The 19,921-nt window shown below is 32.8% G+C and overlaps 1 protein-coding gene across 5 annotated transcripts in view; it reads right to left on the bottom strand.

Moving 5' to 3' along the window:
- LOC115881170 (ankyrin repeat and fibronectin type-III domain-containing protein 1) overlaps positions 1 to 19,921 on the bottom strand; it is a 216,479-nt gene that overhangs the window by 50,297 nt on the left and 146,261 nt on the right. For all 5 annotated transcript variants that reach the window (XM_030898556.1, XM_030898553.1, XM_030898552.1 and 2 more), the window contains one exon: positions 10,915 to 10,993. In XM_030898556.1, coding sequence (XP_030754416.1) covers positions 10,915 to 10,993 — 79 coding nt within the window. The remainder of the gene's footprint in view (positions 1 to 10,914; positions 10,994 to 19,921) is intronic.

The raw sequence follows: 19,921 nt of genomic DNA, 5'->3' as shown, positions 1-19,921 counted from the left end.
GTTGTCAGATTGATCTGAAATTTGGTACACACCTTTAGTTCCGATGACAATACAATATAGTAATATCAATAACATTGTAAATCTAAGATGACCGTCGGTACAAAATGGCGGATTTCATATTTTTCCACAACCCCCTCAATATGGGTATCAAATGAAAGGGCTACACTAGTAGAATACTGTGATTATGACAAAATTTAAAATCCAACATGGACGTCGTTACAAAATGGCGTATTAGGTGAGGGCATGAGTAGTCGTGTCCAGAACAGTTGTGTCCAAGATTGTGTGACGTTAGAAGGACAGATAAAAAAAAATAGGTGATTAGATGTACCTACGTAGTTATCGGTAGCTTTACCACCCAAGTTAAGGTAATAGGTTAAAACGTGCTGAGGACTGTATGGCATTAGGGTGGCTAAAAATGTAATGTCGCAAGCGTTTTCCCCTCAAGATTTGGCGCCCCTTGTTGTATATTATAGCCTTGCCCGTCTACTGGACCTCTGGGGGGGTCGACCGTTAAAATGTCCAGTACTCGTGGGAACAACATGGAAACAATAAATACAAAAACAAACAAAATTAAAAAATCGGTAAAAAAACTTTTAAGTTAAACGGTTTTATCTTATGTGCACTGAAAACTAGAAAATAATAATAACAATTAGGCATTTTGAACTTCTAGTTCAGAAATATTTTAGTACTAGGCAGAATAGCTTTTAGGCATATTAGACTAAAATAAAAACGTGGGGCCCATTAACTATTGCTGTAATACTTTCTTCTATACTAAGTGTGGATTGCATCGACTTATTATAATAGTAACTGGAGATTTTGACAATCAATAACCAGCCGTGGCGGCTTCACCAGCGAACGCCGAGCTCATGATCTACCAAATTATAAAGATATGCTTTGCCATAGGTAGGATTTCAGAGGGGCCCCACGTTTTTATTTTAGTCTAATATGCCTAAAAGCTATTCTGCCTAGTACTAAAATATTTCTGAACTAGAAGTTCAAAATACCTAATTGTTACTATTATTTCCTAGTTTTCAGTGCACATAAGATAAAACCGTTTAACTTAAAAGTTTTTACCGATTTTTTATTTATTAGGGCAAACGAGGATGGAGAGCTGGCCTCTGTGGAGCCGTCTCAGATACTGGCTTTTCTTAAAGCCCTGAGACTGTATGATGAGTTATAACTCGTTATAACTCAAGAAAGGGGAACACACAATAGATCTATAAGGTCGCGGTGATTAACTCCCCTCCTAAACATTCTACATTCTAGTGAATTGTAGCATGGGTAGATACGTCTGGCTATATGTTTGAGGGAGTTCTGTTTTATATTTATAGAGTTACAAGACAGTACTATTTAAATATTTTTATTAGGGCAAAGGGATCGCAGAAGCAGGTGATATCACGCAAATACAAGGAAATTCACTTTGCACCGAAAGAAGGATTTTTTATGATTTAACCCTATTTTCATGAAATTTTTAGCAAACTGTATATAAATAAAACAACTTTAATTATTATCATTTATTTTTGATGTTATTTTTCCATATGGCGAGGTAGCTTTGGTAATTATTTTGGAATATATACTACTATGAACTGCCCAGCATGTTCTACAGATAGGAATCTTATAGAACACATTTGGAAAATGCTTGGAAGGAGTTATATAGCTAGGTCGCGAAGCGGCACCAGTTTCATTAAATGAATTTTGCTTGGTTATTAAAGAACAATGGAAAACCATAAGGCAATATAATATATGCAGCCTAATTAACAGTATGAGCGGACGTCTTCGGAGAGTTGTAGCAGCCAAGGGAGGCAATACAAAGTATTAGGATATTATTTACAAGTTTATTTTCTGTTTGTATACTTGTGTGATTATTACAGTTGTTTCCTTGATCGTTAGTTCTGTTATCGGTATTATTGTTTATTAAAACCATATTGTGTATAGTTAGTCTTTAACATTTTTTTTTCAATTTAGTATAGAGTATCCAATGCAGCATAATATGACATTACGACAATAGTCACCAAAGTTACCTCGTAATATTGAAAAATAACACCAAAAAGTTTATTTGGCTCTTAAAAATTAACCAAGACATGTATTGACATGAACCAAAAAACAAAATGCTCAGGAGACATGGATCTGAGCGAAAAATAATGTTTTAGGAAAATTTGTTCACGAAATTATTACACAGGGTTTTTAAACTTATGGTGAAAAACAACCATTCGATAAACCTTGTATAACAAATATAACAAAGCCTAATACTAAAGTTAAAAGTTGATATATTTATATACAGTTTGCCAAAAAATCATAAAAATTGAGATAAAAAAATACGACGATAACACTTGACGAAACATTTTTCCGTTGCGTTTTTTTGCATTCTGAGTGTACTAACATGCCTGATATTTCAATCTCAAATTAGTAATAGCAGAAATTCTTTAAAGTTAGGAACAAAAAATCAAATTGTAACAATCATATTTAATTTTGTAATAGTGACAATAGTGAAATTCTAGACTATAAATTCCGAAGATAAGAAATAAGGAAATATGAAGAATAACAGCGTTTTCAAATGGAGATAGAACGGACCGTCCGCGACTTCGAGCAAGTACCATGAGTTTATATGAACGATTTCACATGGGTCGCGTATATGCTCCGTCCGGATGAGCTATATTGAAAAAACATCCGCGCGGACGCTCCGCGCGTAATACGGTCCGCTCCATCTGAAAGCGCTGTAAACAGCCGGATAGATTTAGATCAAGACGGATATCAATCATCACTACTCAATTTTAAAACAACTTAGTTGAAAGTGGAGTAACTTGTACTATTTCCAGTACTAGCTTCTATTGTACTATACCGGGTGCGTCTCAAAAGTGGCTCACCCATATAACTTTTTTATTTTTTCAGTTAAAAAACGAGATTTGGTATATTACTATATTACCTAAATTAGGATTGATTGACATATTATTCAATAGTTTTCAGTCCTTTCCTGTTTCACCGGAAATGACTACAACTTTTGATTTTTAAATGGCACCCGCAGTATTTTTTTTACTTTATTCGATAGAAAATAATACTCTGAATAGAATGACATGTCATATGTCAACATGTGACATTTCCGCATATGGTTTATTTGAAATTATAACTTGCGGTTCGTAACGAAAATTTGACTCGAAATACCAAGTGTGTGGTATCAAATTATTCGTAAAAAAATGCTTTTTCCAAATATGCTAATGAGCCACCCTCGTCTCGTTCCATTTGAAAAAATTGAGATATGATTAAAAATACGATTTGGGCATTTTTAACCGGCCAGGACAAGACAAGAAAACATTAAACGATCAAATTTATTTTTCCAGGGCTCCTTGATTAAGAATTAATGTTTTTAACATAGCCATGGCACTCTAGATTGAAATTTAAAATACAATTTTTTATTCAGCGAGAATGTCAAAAGTCAAAAAAGACATATGATACTTCTATTCAGAATAAAGTAAAATATACCGGGTGTGCCATTTAAAAATCAAAAGTTGTAGTCATTTCCGGTGAAACAGGAAATGACCAAAAACAATTGAATGCGTCAATCACTCCCAATTTATGTCATATACTAACATACGAAATCTCTTTTTTTTATCTGAAAAAATAAAGAAATTATAGGGGTGAGCCACTTTTGAGACGCACCCGGTACAAGAACTAAAACAAATTCCTACATTTTCAAACCGAATATTACAAGTTAGCGGGCAACACTTATTGCTATTTAACCTTGTCTAAAAATAATCGAAAATATTTACTATGTCTTGTGCAAATTAATAAGCGAATTGAAGTGATAATCCGCTAATGGCGCCGTGCGTCCTGTGTGCATGGAACATCGATAAATTGGATTAAAATGGCGTTCCGGACTGAAGAAAACCAATTACGTCCTTTTCACTCCCTGGCTTACGTAGCTGGATCGGTTATAATTTGATGAATTTCTTTTTTCTATTTTGTTTCTATGTATGTATGACATAAAAGGTGCGGTAGATGGGGTAAATATTGTCAATACGCCATTGCCCAGGAGTACAATGGATTAAATAATAAATTCATTTTAGTTTTACGCTTATTTTTAACACCATAAAGCTCTTTTTAATTTACCTACGAAGGTTATATTATACTACGAAGCGTTCAACAATGGTTGATTTATTATACAGGGTGAGTCTTAAATAAGTGCAAATATTTTCATGGGTAGTATATTTCGACTCCAGGAACACGTCTATCAGGTTTTTTTTCGCAAAAAAAGATGTTGAAAATAGTGCATTTTCTTTTAAATTTCCCTGTATAATTTTCGAAAACTTTTTAGAACTGCCTGTTCATCGCAAATTTTCCCACGATATAATTTCTTAATCTCTGATATTACCATAGTTACGGCTTTACTCTATGGTTACGGCACTAAAAGGGATGGAAATACCTTTGAATAAGAAGACTAAGGAAGCAGCATATCAAAAATCTTAGGTACACCGCGATGGGCCTCAAATATGGCCGATTTAAATTCCGGTTTATCAGTGTCGTTCTAATTTTATTTAAAAAATGTAAAACTATGATGTAGGGTAGACGTGGGGTAGACTCAATAATTTGTTGTTTTATTTTACGTTGTGAATAAATGTTGGTAGTTATTAAAATTGTTATAAAAATACATAATTCTAATAAAAATAGATGTTATAATAAGTATTTATTAACACAAACATCCGATACGCTACTGAAGCAAGTCAAATTAACGTATCTAAATTCTTTGACATCTAATCTTTGACAAGTAATAAATAAAAGCTAAAATGCAACAAAAATATATAATTTAGTTAATTTAAGTGAATTTCATAAATGATCGGTTTACTACACGTATCTATATTATATAGACACTTACTAGCGAAAAGTTGTTCCATTATTTCACTCAATTTTTGCCGAGATCTACCGCACGCTACACAACCAACTATTTTAGAGTCTTTTTCGATAAATCGCGATAGTGTCACTGTTAATTTAAGTGCTGCCACAATTTCCATCTAGATTTACTACCTTTATACAACTATCAGTAGTAGAATAAAAAATAAATAACATGAAATAAGCTCAGTAAAGACTGACAAATCCACAAAATTTCAAATCAAATTCAAATGTGTCAAATGAATCGTCAAACAGAACTGTAACAGAATTTAAAAACCTGTGAGTTTTTCGGAAAAACTCTTAAACACGTATATTTTATTTTGTTGTTTTACATATTTTAAGATTTTTTATAAATTTATACAGGGTGTTTCATAAAATATGACCATTGAGTAATCACGATTCTGCTTAAACTGCTTGACGTTTAAAGCTGATTTTTGGCAAACGGATTGACGGATTGGTTCGATAAGGAGGGGTTTCTCGAATCTCAAATTCCAAGAGAGTAAAAACGCCCCTCAAATATTACAATATTTGTTATTTAAAAAACGGTTAGTCTTCCGAGAAAACGCTTGGACAAGCATAATTTATTTGGTTTTTTACATATTTTGAAATTTTTTAAAAAATCATACAGAAAAAACAACCCTTAGAATTCGAGTTTCGAAAAATCCCTTCTTATCGAACCTCTACACCCTAAAGTCAATCTGTTTTAAAAAAAATTAGCTTTTTACGTCAAGCGCTTTAAGCAGGATCGTGATTAATCAATGACCAGATTTTTCGAAAAACCCTGTATACATTTTTAAAAAATCATAAAATATGTAAAAAAACAAAATAAAATATACGTGTTTAAGCGTTTTTTCGGAAACTTGACCGTTTTTTAAATAAAAAATATTGTAATATTTGAGGGGTGGTTTCACCCTCTTGGAATTGGAATTTCGAAAAATCCCCTCTTATCGAACCTCTACACCCTAGAATCAACCTGTATGCCAAAATTGAGGTTCTTACGTTGAGTGGTTTGAGCAGGATCGTGATTAAACAGTATGTCAGTCACTTAAGGATTTTATATATTAGTATAGATACCTTTTAACAAACAATTTTTTTGAACAAAAAAAAACAATTGCCAACCAAACGAGCAATATCAGAATAGCCAACTACATATTTCAATCATTGTTATCGCTTCCGAGGCATATTTTTCTTTCCAGCATTCTACATTCTCAATATGTAAGAAAGTTCATGTTTTCAAATAATATATGTATGACTTAAAAATATGTATATATTTTTCATCTTGGAAGCTGTTTGTCTTGTGTCAGTTTTATTGTATATTCGCCATAATAAACATTCATTGTGAGAGTAATATAAGAGTAATATCAGAAAGCAGAAAAGAATATTATTTCGTACATGAAAAATGTTTTTAAAAGAAATTTAGATATGAAAATAAAGAATAGGGTATCACTTAGTTAAAAATTCACAATAAGAATATGAAAGTGATAGATTGCTGTTAAAAATATTATTATAATATTATCTAAATCACATCTATTAATTAAATTCTAGTGATTAATATAGAAATAATGGTAACGTAAAAACTTTTTCTAAATAAGTATGTCAATATTATTTTATATAAATATTATTTATTTAAATAGAATATTTTTTAAAAATATCATTATATTATTTATAATAATTATAGTAGGGCACTATACTCAAACATAACTTAATTTCCTTTGTTGATTTTTAATTGAAAATAAATAATTTTTCATAAGAGCAATTTTAGTTAATGTTCAAAGTGTCAAGATACACTATAAAAAAATTATAGAAAAAGTTTGCCCTTTATAACTTAATAATATTTTTAATTAATTTCGGGAGACGATAACGCAATAATTTTATCGTCCTGTATAAAACAATATTTTTTTAGTTGAGTTACGTTTCAAAAAATATTCAGAAATTATTATTTCAAGGAATTTATTACGAGTAGAAAAAATATTGTGCTGGGTTGGCGTTGGTTTCTATGTAATTTGACAAATAAATAAAGCTGTCTCTTTAGTTGTCTGTTTTGAGTCAATATTTTTTAATTCTCTTTCGTGTCGATTGCTGATTGAATTGGAGCCAGAAATGGCTCAAAACGAAATAAGTAAATTACCAACAGATATTCAGGCTGAGGCGACAAACGCAATATCCAAACTACTTCCATTTAAATCCCGAATAATTTATGAAAAGGAATACAAAAATTTTCAAAAATAGAAGCAATTAAAAAACGTGCGAGAAGAAAGATCAGGTGAAAACATACTTTTAGCATATTTTTCTGACAAATCAAAGAAAATGCAGCCGTCCAGTTTATGGTCGTACTATTCAATGCTAAAAAGTACAATACTGGTCAATGAAAACATTGATATTTCAAGGTTAAGGATAAGCTATACCGTTTAAATTTCCGTAGTAATATAGTAACATCTAAACTTTGTAGATATAACAAGCTCATAGCTTTCTTGAAGCAGTCATGTGGCGATTACAAACCGAAAAAGTCAAAAATTTTAAACCCAGAAGATGTCGTGAAATTTCTTTGCACTGCTTTTTTTGCATTTAATCTAGTCTTGCGGTTAAAGTACTATTTTATCTACTATTTTTGATGACATAAGGCAATTTTAACCGAGGGGTAAACCGCAGAGGGAAAAGTGTACACCGTAATTCCTTTTACTCAAATAATTCCTCAGAATTCCTCGTAATTCCTTCGGAATTCCTTGGAATTCCTGGTCTTCAAGGTCAAGGTCAATCATTCAAAGTCTTCCTTGGAATTCCTTGGTACGAACTCGGTAACTCTTTCAGTCTGAACCAGCGTTGCCACCTCGGTTTCGCAGTTCCGCTATGAATTTTCTGGTGATTTTTATAAATGTCTAATGTCTCTATAAGTACTAGATCTAACAATAAAAAGTACTATTACGAGATTTACGTTTTTTTAGTTAAATTTTAGGACTAATAGGGGATCATGAGGTAAAAATACTGGAAATATGTCGGCACTTACTTATTAAAATTAATTTTTCTCGGGATTTTTTGAAAATGATAGGTACCTAGTTATACTCGTATCTATAGGAAAGGAAATTAATAAAACTTCAGTTGCACGTCATAATACGATCACCAGTAAATTCCATAAGATTACGCATGGTATCATTGATGAAGTGCACCTAAAGTTGTATTAATTTCCCTATAGTATATACCTAGGTATTATTCCGAGGAAATGAAAAAATCAACTTTACACTTTCTAAGTACTGAATAAAAAAATCTTATGAGGGTTTCTTTAAAATGGCGAAATCAGGGAACGTTATAAGTAGATCTCTCGGGGGTGGTTCGGCCGTACTATTGGAAAATATTTTAGATATATAATCGAGGGTACAATATTAAATTAAAAGAATATCTAGCTTGTAGATATTCGATATTGGGAAATTTTGGAAGCAAAAAAGAAAAACGGATAGTAAAAAATCGCCTGCAAAACGTTTTTCTTTAAATTTAGTACTGCCTATTATAGTATTCATGGTTTACTAATGTTCGTTAATTTTTTATAAAGTTGCTTGTAATTCCTCTTAATTCCTGTGGAATTCCTCTAAATTTCTAAGGAATTCCTTGGAATTCATTGGAATTCTTACGGAAATAATTGGTATTCCCAGTAATTCCTATGGAATTCCTTGGAATTCCTCGTAATTCCTTGGAATTCCTGTAGAATTCCTTCATAGTGTACACCATAATTCCTCTGTAAACCCTCGATTTTAACAGTTGCTATGGAAAAATATATGAATGAAAAACTTCGATCTATTGATGTAACAAAATAAAGTACATATAAAAAGAAGTTAAACGAAACTCTAGATCTTCCCACTAGCACTTGCAATTTTTTTGCTCTCTTTCCTCCTCTATTTCCTTTAATGAAACATTTATTTGCTCGAATTTTTTCCTCTCCGCAGTAAATTTATCTTGGCGAAAGGCGCTTTAGTACGGGCAATTTCGGTAGGAAATATTTATTTACGACAAGAATTCTTTAAAACGGTCATACATTTATTCATATTACAGCAGAACTTTTTACGGGAGACGGCGAATTAAAATTTTAAATCATTCCCGAAAAGAATCTGCTCGATTTTTGGTCATAATTCTTCGAATTGCAGGTGAAATAAATTTAGTCCTTTGTTTTATAGGAGGTTAAAGCGCATGAAACTGGGTTTTGTGTCTGTTTGATTCGGTGTGAGTGAAAAAAAGACCTCAAAAGTGGCCGATTGTGGTTCAGCGGCAAGTACACTATCGGACAAAAGCAGAGACATTTTTTAAAATTGTGTCATTTTGGTTAACGCAGGGACTGAGGCCATTTCATGCATTGTTAAAATTAAAGATACTTAAATAGTTCTTATTTAAATGAAATGATCACATGTCTCACGAAAACTATAGAGACAAAAATAGAGAAACTAAAAATTACTATAAAAATTGGAAGTACATATAGTTGTTGCTAACCTAATAAAATTATTAATGGGTAGAGTAACCGCGATTAGCTATAACTTCACGACATCGTTTTGGCATCGAGTCCAATAGTTTTCTTATGGTATCTGGTTCAATGGAATTCCAGGCCTCTTTCAAAATTCTTATCAAATCTTTTTTATTGCTAATGTGACTTCGTCTTAGGCGCTCTAGTTCCTCTCACAGGTTTTCAATGGGGTTAAGGTCTCGACTTTGAGCAGGAAAGTCCATAACCCTAATTTGTTCGGACAAAAACCATTCTTGTAATATTTTTGATTTATGCTTTGGATCATTATCTTGCTGAAATATCCAGGTTAAAGGCAAATTATCATCAGCAAACGAAATCATCACTTTCTTTAAGATGTCCAAATACATAAATCGATCCATTGTTCCTTCTATTACATGCAGTGGTCCCATGCCATAGCCCGAGAAGCATCCCCACACCATGCAAGATCCACCACCATGCTTTACAGAGGTCTTGGTATGCTTTGGATCAAATCTTTTCCCTTCTGGGCGATGCCGATGTATCCACGATATGCCATCGGATACAAATATATTGAATTTGCTTTCATCTGAAAACAGGACCTTTTTCCAGTCATTCGTCGACCAGTGCAAATATTTTTTTGCAAAGGTAAGTCTGGCCTTCTGGTTCTTCTTACTGATGAGTGGTTTTTTGGTTGCTCTGCTACTAAATAATCCTGCTTCCCTTAGCCTTCTTTGGATGGTCTTAGAGCTTATATTGACACCTGGTAGTTCACTTAAAATTGGATTTGCCGATTTATGCGGATTAGTTAAGGCGATTTTTTTAATTATCATTTCAATTTTTTTCGTTATTTTCTTTGGCCGACCACTTTTTTTTAATAGTCTTTAAGGAATTGCGAGTTTTGAAATTGGAAATCGTTTTGATAATGACAGACTTATGCAAATTAAACATTTTGCTTATTGTCCATTTGCCTACACAATTCCGATGTGCGTTGATTATTTTTTCGCGAAGATCCCCAGACAAATATTTTCCGCGTGGTGTATTTAGTAAAAATGAAAATCAGAATATCAACAGTTTTCACCTTAAGCAAATAACTACTAAGTATGGTCAATTTTTATGTTGGTTTCTTTATTTATGTTTTTCAAAAATATTTGTATCCATATTATAAATAAACACCTGATAAGATAAATTTGGAATGTGGCGAAAAATGATGGTATTTTGAAAAGAAAAATATGTTTAAAACAAACATTATTTTAAATATTGGAGGTTTTTGAAATCCGACGAGTTTAAAAAAGTTTCTCTACTTTTGCCTGATAGTGTATGTTTACTGGCAAATGTGGGATTCTTAGTATTATACAATGAAAATTCATCGACGTAGATCTATGTATATGGAATTTCAGTATCCAAAATAATGACTTTTTGAATAGGATAGTATTGGCGAATGTAACCTAGAGATCAGTAGAAGACCACAATAGATCTGTATAATGGTCAAAGAGACTTGAAAGACTCTTTGATGTGATAATTTTTGACAAAACAAAATTATTTTTGCTACTTGAAATTAATTTTAGACTTACCTATTAATATCCGCATCTGTGGATTCTAATATTGTTCTTGCTTTTTCTAAATGTCCACATTCCACAGCCGAAAACAGTGCTGAAAAAAATGAATAAATAAAGTTACTAAGTACATGCTTATGCCACCTCAATTAAACTTGTTTGTAGCAATTACATTTATTTGAATTACTTGTGGCAATGCAATTTTTATTAATCTCGATAATATATATGTAAAGATATACAGGGTGAGTCTTAAATAAGTGCAAATATTTTCGGGGCTGTTAGATCTCGATAAAAGGAACATATTTTTTTATGGTTTTTCAAATTAAGTCCAAAATAACCGAGATATTTTAGTTAAAAAATTTCAAGAAAAATTGCTTTTTCGCTTACATTTTGAGCACCGCTGGGTCTTTTCTGGGTTTTATTTCCTTTACCCTACTACCCATGTTGCCATATAATGAAGATTTTTATGATTTTTAACTAAAATTTAAAGAGATTTTGCAAACTTTTTTAAAAAAACTCCAAATTTTCAAGAATTATTTTGAAGATTTTTTTGATAAATTTGTTTCTGGGGTCGAGATATACCGGCACTCCTAAAAATATTTGCGCTTATTTAACACTGACCCTGTATTTGTTTGTTACCTAAATACAATATGATCGAAAAAAAAATGGCGTCAACGGTGTCTATAAAATGAAGATCGCTGTCATTTTATATGTAAAATTATATGGGAATGTGTCATTGATCGTCATATCCAAACCAGCTGGACGCCGCGCCGTTTTTCCGATAAACATCATACGGGAATGTACTGTTTTAGAAGAAGTGTTATTCTTTAGGGGAAGGTCTACTGGGGATCATCTGTTTACCATAACACAGGTCTTAGAGAAAAAAACGGCCAAAGATCAAGAGGTACACTTACTATATATAGACCTTCAAAAGGCTTATATACAGCATACCTTTAAATAAATTGTGGGAAACGTTGGAAATAACTAATATAAATGTCATCCTGCTTAAAGCAGTTAAGTACTTATACCAGACCACCACAGCTAGAATAAAAATACGAGACTCATTGTCAGAAAACATAAAAATTACAAAAGGCCTCAAGCAGGGATGTTGCCTATCTCCTATACTATTCAAAATATACCTGCAATAAGCACTAAAAAAATGGATGCTTAAGTGTATATGAATGGGAACCCCCCTAATAAATGAGGACACCCTATAAACCCTATTTTTTGCGAACGACCAGATAGTCCTAGCCCAAGATCATGATGACCTTGAATATATGGCACGGAAGCTGATAGAGGAGTATAAAAAATGGGGGTTGGAGGTAAATATCACCAAAACCGAATGTATGACTGTAGGGGGGCCACAGGAGAACATAGTCTTAGAGGATGGAAGCGTGATAAAAAACTGTGACAAATATAAATATCTTGGATTAAAAATCACTAACGATGGAAAACTCAATGAGGGTATAAAAGATCGAATAATGCAAGACAGGAAGGCAATGTCTATGTTGAATGGTGTACTGTGGGCTCAAGGAATTTCTAAGGCTAATAAGAAGAACATATACAATACGGCAGTGAAAAGCATAATAACTTACGAAAGCGAAGTATGGCAGTTGAAAAGCAGAACAGAGAACATGCTATTAGCGACCGAAATGGATTACTGGAGGAGATCTGCTGGAAAATCTAAAAATAACCAACGACAGAGTAAGAGAGATTATGGGAACAGAACACACAATTGTGGACGACATAAGAACAAAACAACTCATATCGTTTGGCCATGTGCAACGAATGCCCGATCACAGAATACCAAAACAAATTACTGTGGATACCTCGAGGCAGAAATAAAAGAGGAAGGTCGCGACGAAGCTGGAGGGAGGGTGTGGATAAAGAACTAGAAAATAGAGAAATACCTGATGATCTCTGGCTAAATAGAGAAGAGTGGAGGTTAGGTGTCGGAAAACGTCGTAGGACGTTCTGAACCGACTTATATATATATATATATATATATATATATATATATATATATATATATATATATATATATATATATATATATATATATATATATATATATATATATATATATATATATATATATATATATATATATATATATATATATATTATTCTTTATTATTATTAACTTTTTAACTGTTTTAGAAGAAGTATTTTTTATAAAGAATGCATTTTTCTTAAAATGATTAAAACAAAAAGGCTTTTCCTCTTGTAAAACTATCTAGGGACATACTCTACCAGGGAGATAATAGTAGAGAAATAATAGAAAATAAAAAATGGGAAAAATATTTTATTATATCATTGGTGGGATTCAGTTAGTTACATTAAAAAAGTATTTTTTTCTCATCTTATTTTGCTTATAACATAACTGGTTCACTCACTATAAACATATGATTAATAAAACATTATTATTCCTATTAAATAATTTATTGTTCTATTCAGAACAGATTGAATTAATGTTATTTAAAAATATACACTACATCAATGATAAATAAGGAAGGCGTCAATTTCGATGCATTTTATTTTGCTTTGTTTTCGTTTTTTCTTGTGTGGTTCACAGGAAAAAATTACCTGTCATTTGGAGCAGGAAAGCATTAGTTATATTGCAGCGGATAACTGTATTCAGAGCGAATGCACAGTTGGAAAAACTGTTGTATTATTTATTGTATGTGTTTACCAGCAGCATATCTGTTTTTTTTTGTGTGTCACGTACGTGTCTAAGTAAAATATGGTTATTGAATTAAAACTTGATTTATTGGCTTATTAAAAAGTGATAAATTGATTTGAAGTATTATACAGTCTGTGTGACGCAAAAAAACTTTGCACAAAACTTGGGAATTTTGTTTAAGAGCTGTACTAGGATCTATTTTAGGAAAATATTTTAGCTTCTACGGGATTGGCTCCAAAAAGTGCGGGTGGATTGGGATGATTTTTTTAAATGGAACATCCTGTATACTATTGAATTTTTGGCTTCCTTTCAGATCACTTGACATATTCCTAAAATATGAGTAAATATATATCGATAGTTTCAGAGATATTAAATAAATAAGTAAAAAAATTATTTTTTCAGCCTTTGTTTAAAAATGAAAATTTCTGAAATCAAAACTATATTATAGTATTTACTTTAGATGGTCTGTACTTACTTTTCTATAAATATCGTAATCTTAAATCATACAGGGTGTTCAAAATTCTACGCCACACTTTCTAAAATATAAAGTAATTTTTCTTCTTTTTTTTAACGTAACACTATATATTTTTCAGAGAGAAACTATCGAAATATATTTACTCATATCTTAGGAGTATGTAAAGTGATCTGAAAGGAAGGCAAAAATGCAATAATACACAGGGTGTTTACAAAAACCATCCCGATCCACTCACACTTTTTGGGTGTCTTGGGAAGTCACCTCCAAATTTCACTTGTAGCATGCGATATACTTCAAGCTCCGCCATAAGGTTCCTCTATTAAACCAGTTACTTTCCTAAATCGTACTATAACAAATTGGGCAACCCTAAAGAGGTACTGTTTAGGAATCATCATTGAAAATATCAAATTAAATTATTTAGCGTTTTTTTAGACATAAGGTGGTGTTTAACCACAGATTATACAGATTATAAACTTTGTTTTTTCTTTATTGTTTTTCGTGGTTCCAATTTTCGGAATCGGGCACTAGTTAGGTTACTAGTTTGCGCACATAGCACGCCCACTTATGGCCTGTAAAATTGTGCACAGCGTCTGACCGGCACAGTTATTAGAGAGATATCGGAAAACCGAATAGCGCCATGCAGTATTTACACGTACCTTATCATGCGCGATATGCGCGAGTCAATTTTTAACGCAACACCTGCTAATAACGTTACCGCCTGACGTAATTTGCGGATCAATTACACCAAGCGCTATTTCTAAATAACGTTTAAAAATTGCTTAAATGGACATGTGCGGGTATTTGACAACGGGGGCCGGCCGGCGAGATCTTTTATTTTAGGTTATGTTTGAATTGTTTTGAATTATTACATTAGTTTTATTAGGTAATTTGATATTCAAGTAGCTGGGATTAGTTTTAATTAAATAAATATGGCCCAAAATGTGGATTCTACCTCTCTTAATATTAAAGAACCTATAAAGACGCTTAGGTTTACAGTAGATGACGACTTAGCCCTTCTTAGAGTATTTGTTGCTTGTTGCCCTAAACCCACATTGAACAGTAAAGCACTGGAAATAAGCACTTTAGCCCTTTAGTTTTAAAATACCTAGTAAACAAAACAATTTCAAAGTTTTAAATTCAAAGTTAGGTTAAGTTTAAATAGCGGATGCGACGCGAACAGAATTCTTTCCGATCCGATAACTATAAATGAATAGAGTGAATACCACTTCACGTAAAGGAAATAACATCTGGCCTTATTAACGTCCATGCACGCTATTCGGTTTAGCGATATCTCTCTATTACGCTGTTTATTGTTATTTTACGCGAGTTTATTTTTGCGCACAGGAAATTTTACTCGTTTGCACATCGTCATAAAAAAACAATTTTCTTACCACGAATTAGGGATAAGATTTTGGGTTTTAAAGCAATTATTCTCTAGTTTCAGAAAAAAATATACATCTTCAATTACATTCCTTTAAGCCATAAAATTATCATTTAACATAAATCATATAAAATCGAAATATTAGAGCGCAGAAGAATCTTCGATAAGTATTATTTCTTCCAGCACTGGTGCTACTTGAAAAATATCTTTTGTACTATTGGACGTCTTGTTGTTCTTGCTAAGTATACCAAAAAGTGTCTCGCAAATGCGATTTTAAACCAGATATTGAAGAGGTACGATTTAAGAGAGGTATAATTTCAGTCCAAAATATTTTGTTCCTATATCTATTAAGTAATTCAATGTTATTAATTCACATATTTTGCTATGAAATTACATGTTAAAATTTCAGTACAGAATATATCTATCTATGTACCTGTATTCAAAAAGTAATTACAGCTCCTTTAAAGAGCATCCTTTCATTACCCGAATAATTAAATGGAATATAATTACCAAAGTTATAACAATAATCTAAATGATGCAATTTGGAGCCGTAATTATCGTAGACTTTCATTTGACCTGAGGGAAACGCTACCCAACTTTATGAAGTGAAAAATCTCTTTTGTAAAAAAACACCCCCAAGTCTCGAAAAAGAAAGAAAACACCGCCGCTGCCCACTCGATCTTTATACTTTTCGCAGCATAGAAATAATAACTCAATTTTTCAGGATCTCGTTACTTATATCGTTCGGTGTAATGGACGAAGACATTATTTTTCTTTTGTTTTAAATCAAGCACAAATAGCGTTTTGTCCTTTCGGCTACGGACAGGGATTTGTCATAGTGCTTCAGGCTAAAAACTAAAGGTACATTCAGGCTGAGAGCGTCGCGTCGCGTCCGCGTGTCGAAATGGAATCAAGTCACTTAGGGCTCAAACTCACTGACGACCAGGTCGCAACGACCTGGCCGTCGGCTGGCCGGATGTATTGCGTTTTTAGCTGCGGCGAGATGAACGACCAGTTTCAACAGAGTTGTCAAATCTAACGATTTTTTACGTTTTACCAATTAGAAAATATTGTTTCAGAAATGTTAAAATATCCGAGTTAACTAAAAAGCAAAGTTGCTATTCACAACAAACAAAAAGTATTGTGTATGCGCGACCGACAAAAAGGGATATATTCTGTTTCTTTTTTCTACTGATATGGCGCCCTTATCGACTTTAGAAGTAAACATATTAGGGCCATCGTAAAAAAAGATCGTCAGACACTAGCTCTAAATATAAGCAGGTAGAAAGTTTAGCTTCCAGTTATTTCAATGTTTACAATATAACGAAGAATCTACAACAGTAATTACTTTTATTTTTATGAATGTTTAAGTTACTTTCTTAATTTTTTTTCAAAATAATGTACCTAGTAGAAATATAGTCTAATGAACCCTGTTTTAAAAACGTTAAATTAAATATAATATTTAAAATACAGTTGTCCTGCTTGTACATGACTACAATACAACTAAAAAAACTAATTTAATAAAAAAAACAAGTGGTTGTAGAAAAACTTTAAATATTATTTTTTTTATTTTTTAACATCGAAACTCAAAGGTATAATAACAGGTATCATACCAACCATAAATAGAGTAGGTATGTCATATAAAAATGTTTTTGAGTTTTTACTAGAATCGACCCTTGATAAAAAAAGGGATTAGATTTAAGTTTACTTTTGATCCAGTCTGTATACTATTTCTTTGGATTTTCTGCACGTGTGCAAAAACTACACTAAAACACTATATCTTATAGAAAATAAAATATTGTGCCTTGAATTTGAGGGATTTCATCTGAAAAATTATTAATTTGGAAGAAAACCGGCAACAAGCGGCAGAAAATAATAATATTTCCGTGCAGTCTTCTGGCCGCAACGACCAACGGACGGCCAGGACGTTAGTGTGCGCTATATCATTTGATTTAATGGTTTTCGAGGTATCTGCGGCCTGGCCGGTGCGACCTGGGTCTCAGTGTGTTCGAGCCCTTAACTTAAATTAGACCGTTCAGGCAGACAGCGTCACGTTTGGCGTTGCGCTAGCGTCCGCTGAGCGTCGGGGTTCGAGTTCAATGGGGCGGACGCGACGCTCGACGCTCTCAGCCTGAATGTACCTTAAAGTGTTCTTCAATAGTTGAATTTAGGTTTTTTTTTTCTCTTTACTTTGTGTTTTTTGCCTCGTTTTTTTTTGTTTTGTCGGTTAGGCAAATTACTAGTAAAAAACAATGGCAGCTGGTTTGCGTTTGGATACAACAATTCAGGTTGATTACAAAAAATAGCATTTTTATTTTGTAGATTTTCTTACAGTGGCCAAAAACCCAGACTTTTTATAACAATAAAATATTTTACGCTAGTAGAAGCAACGGCCTTTACAATCAACGGAAGTTAAGCGACGTAGGGCGATACTGGTGGATGGACGGGTGATCGGTTCGAAACTCTGTATCGTGTTGTTGTTCAAGGGAAAAGTGTAAAATCTATTGATACACACTGCTCATTCACGCCGGTTCGAGGCCGGATGCTCGTGAGTAAGAAATGATTTAGACACTTCCTAAGTTGGTAAGCCATTGACCATGTATGGCCGAGGACCGCGGTTCGGATTCCGCGTAAACAAAGTACCTAGGCCCCGTCCAGATTAGCCCTGGCTTCAAAAAGGAGACGTTAACTGAAATCTTTACTTTACTTTTTTTTACGGTAGTAGAGTTCTGATGACTGCAGAGATTGTATGAAAGATTTTGATTTATGTACAAAAAATCTTCTGTTGGACAAGTGACTTTTTTTTTAAATAAATAAACACGCAGAAATAAAATCTAAATCTGACAAAAATTAATTATTACACTAAACTAGTTTTAGTATAGCTAGTCGAGCCGATAACTGCACGCAAGCCAAATATTCATAAAGATGTCCAAAATTAAGTGGCTGTTTTAGCATTTATGGCTTTATCGCACGAATTTTTATCACGACAGCTCCAGATCTGGAGCTAGAATTAATAATGGCCAATAATATAACCAGTGATAGGATTCGTTTTACTACCCCCTTTTAGTAAGCGTTTTTAATAATAAATGAGGAAATATTTTTTTTTATACGCGGTTTAAAAAAGGTGACTATTATTCCCAAAGAGACCTGGTTTATAAATCCAAAAGAAAAAAAAAGAAAAAAAAAGAAAAAAAAAACGACCGACCGAGACTGAGTCTTTTTTTCACGAATTTACACGATTGGCAACATTTGGCTTTGGGTGCCGATTTTCGTGTGTATGAAGAGTACAATCAAGGTTTCATTACAATAAGATGTACTACTGCTATTACTCGCTAACGAATATTTGACACGCATCGAAAGATAGTCACAAGGCGTTGTCTTTGTTGATTGTGTGTTAGATTTTTGTCTATTAACGTCAAAATTTTAATAAATCCAATGGAAAATTGGAAGGGTCTATCCGAGAGAAAATACAGTCATTTCATTTCCATTCAAGACCCCTGTGACGTAGTTTTTTAAGCTTATATCAGAATTTAAAATTAAATCAAGAGAGTATTTTGTATTCTAATTAAAGGTAAGGTCTTGAGATAGAGACCCTTTACTGTAACCGCAAAGACCTATTGTGGCTAGATCTCACATTTAAATTTTACCCTTTTGAATGAAAAGGGTTCATTACTTTGAAAATTCTTACTATTTTGAAGGGGCCAGGGGAAAAACTTGATATGCGCCAATTTCTTAATTTTATGGTTTTACAATATTATAGTAGGTCTAATCGGTCCCTACAAAATGTACCTATAAACTCTGGAGGGCAATAAGTTGTTAAATCCTATGATATATGCCTAGTAAAAATATAGAATACACGGAAAGAACCTGATAACCACCAGCCGTCCAGAGCTCTCCTGTAAAATTAGTAAAATAGTGCTTATAATGTTTTCCCCCCTGGACCCTTCATTTGCTGTATCATGTAAAAACTAAAAATATATGAACGTAACGTAATAAATAAATCGTTGAGTTTACCACGGATCCAACCCTGGTTACATAGAAACATATAAAGAACTACGGTAATTTTCTCTCAGGAGTTTCATCTAGAAGTTTGCAGCTCTTGTAACTAAATAAAATTCCCCCTTAGGCATACGTAACTTTATTGGACGGACACACACATTCACACCTACAGAAACATTTGTAAAAGTTCTTATTTTACCGATCGAATAGCTTTTCTAATTTATTGGTTAAAGTGTTGAAAAGTTTTACGTACATACTGTAATATATGTATGTAAAAAGTTCCTTATCTAGATAGGAACTATCGAGAACAGGAAATAGCCATCCTATCCGATAGTCAAGCAGCACTAAACGCGATCAACTCAGTAACCATCAATTCGAAGTTGGTCAAAGAATGCCTAGAGAAGCTCAACAAATTAGGCAAAGAAAATAAAGTCCTCCTACTCTGGGTGCCTGCTCACCAAGGGATAGAAGGCAATGAAAAAGCAAA

Source organism: Sitophilus oryzae, unplaced genomic scaffold (assembly GCF_002938485.1).
Source record: "Sitophilus oryzae breed Bouriz unplaced genomic scaffold, Soryzae_2.0 scaffold_169_pilon_pilon, whole genome shotgun sequence".
NCBI classification, from domain to species: Eukaryota; Metazoa; Arthropoda; class Insecta; order Coleoptera; family Curculionidae; genus Sitophilus; species Sitophilus oryzae.
Note: the sequence above shows the minus strand (reverse complement) of the source record. Positions and strands in the feature narration are given on the sequence as shown.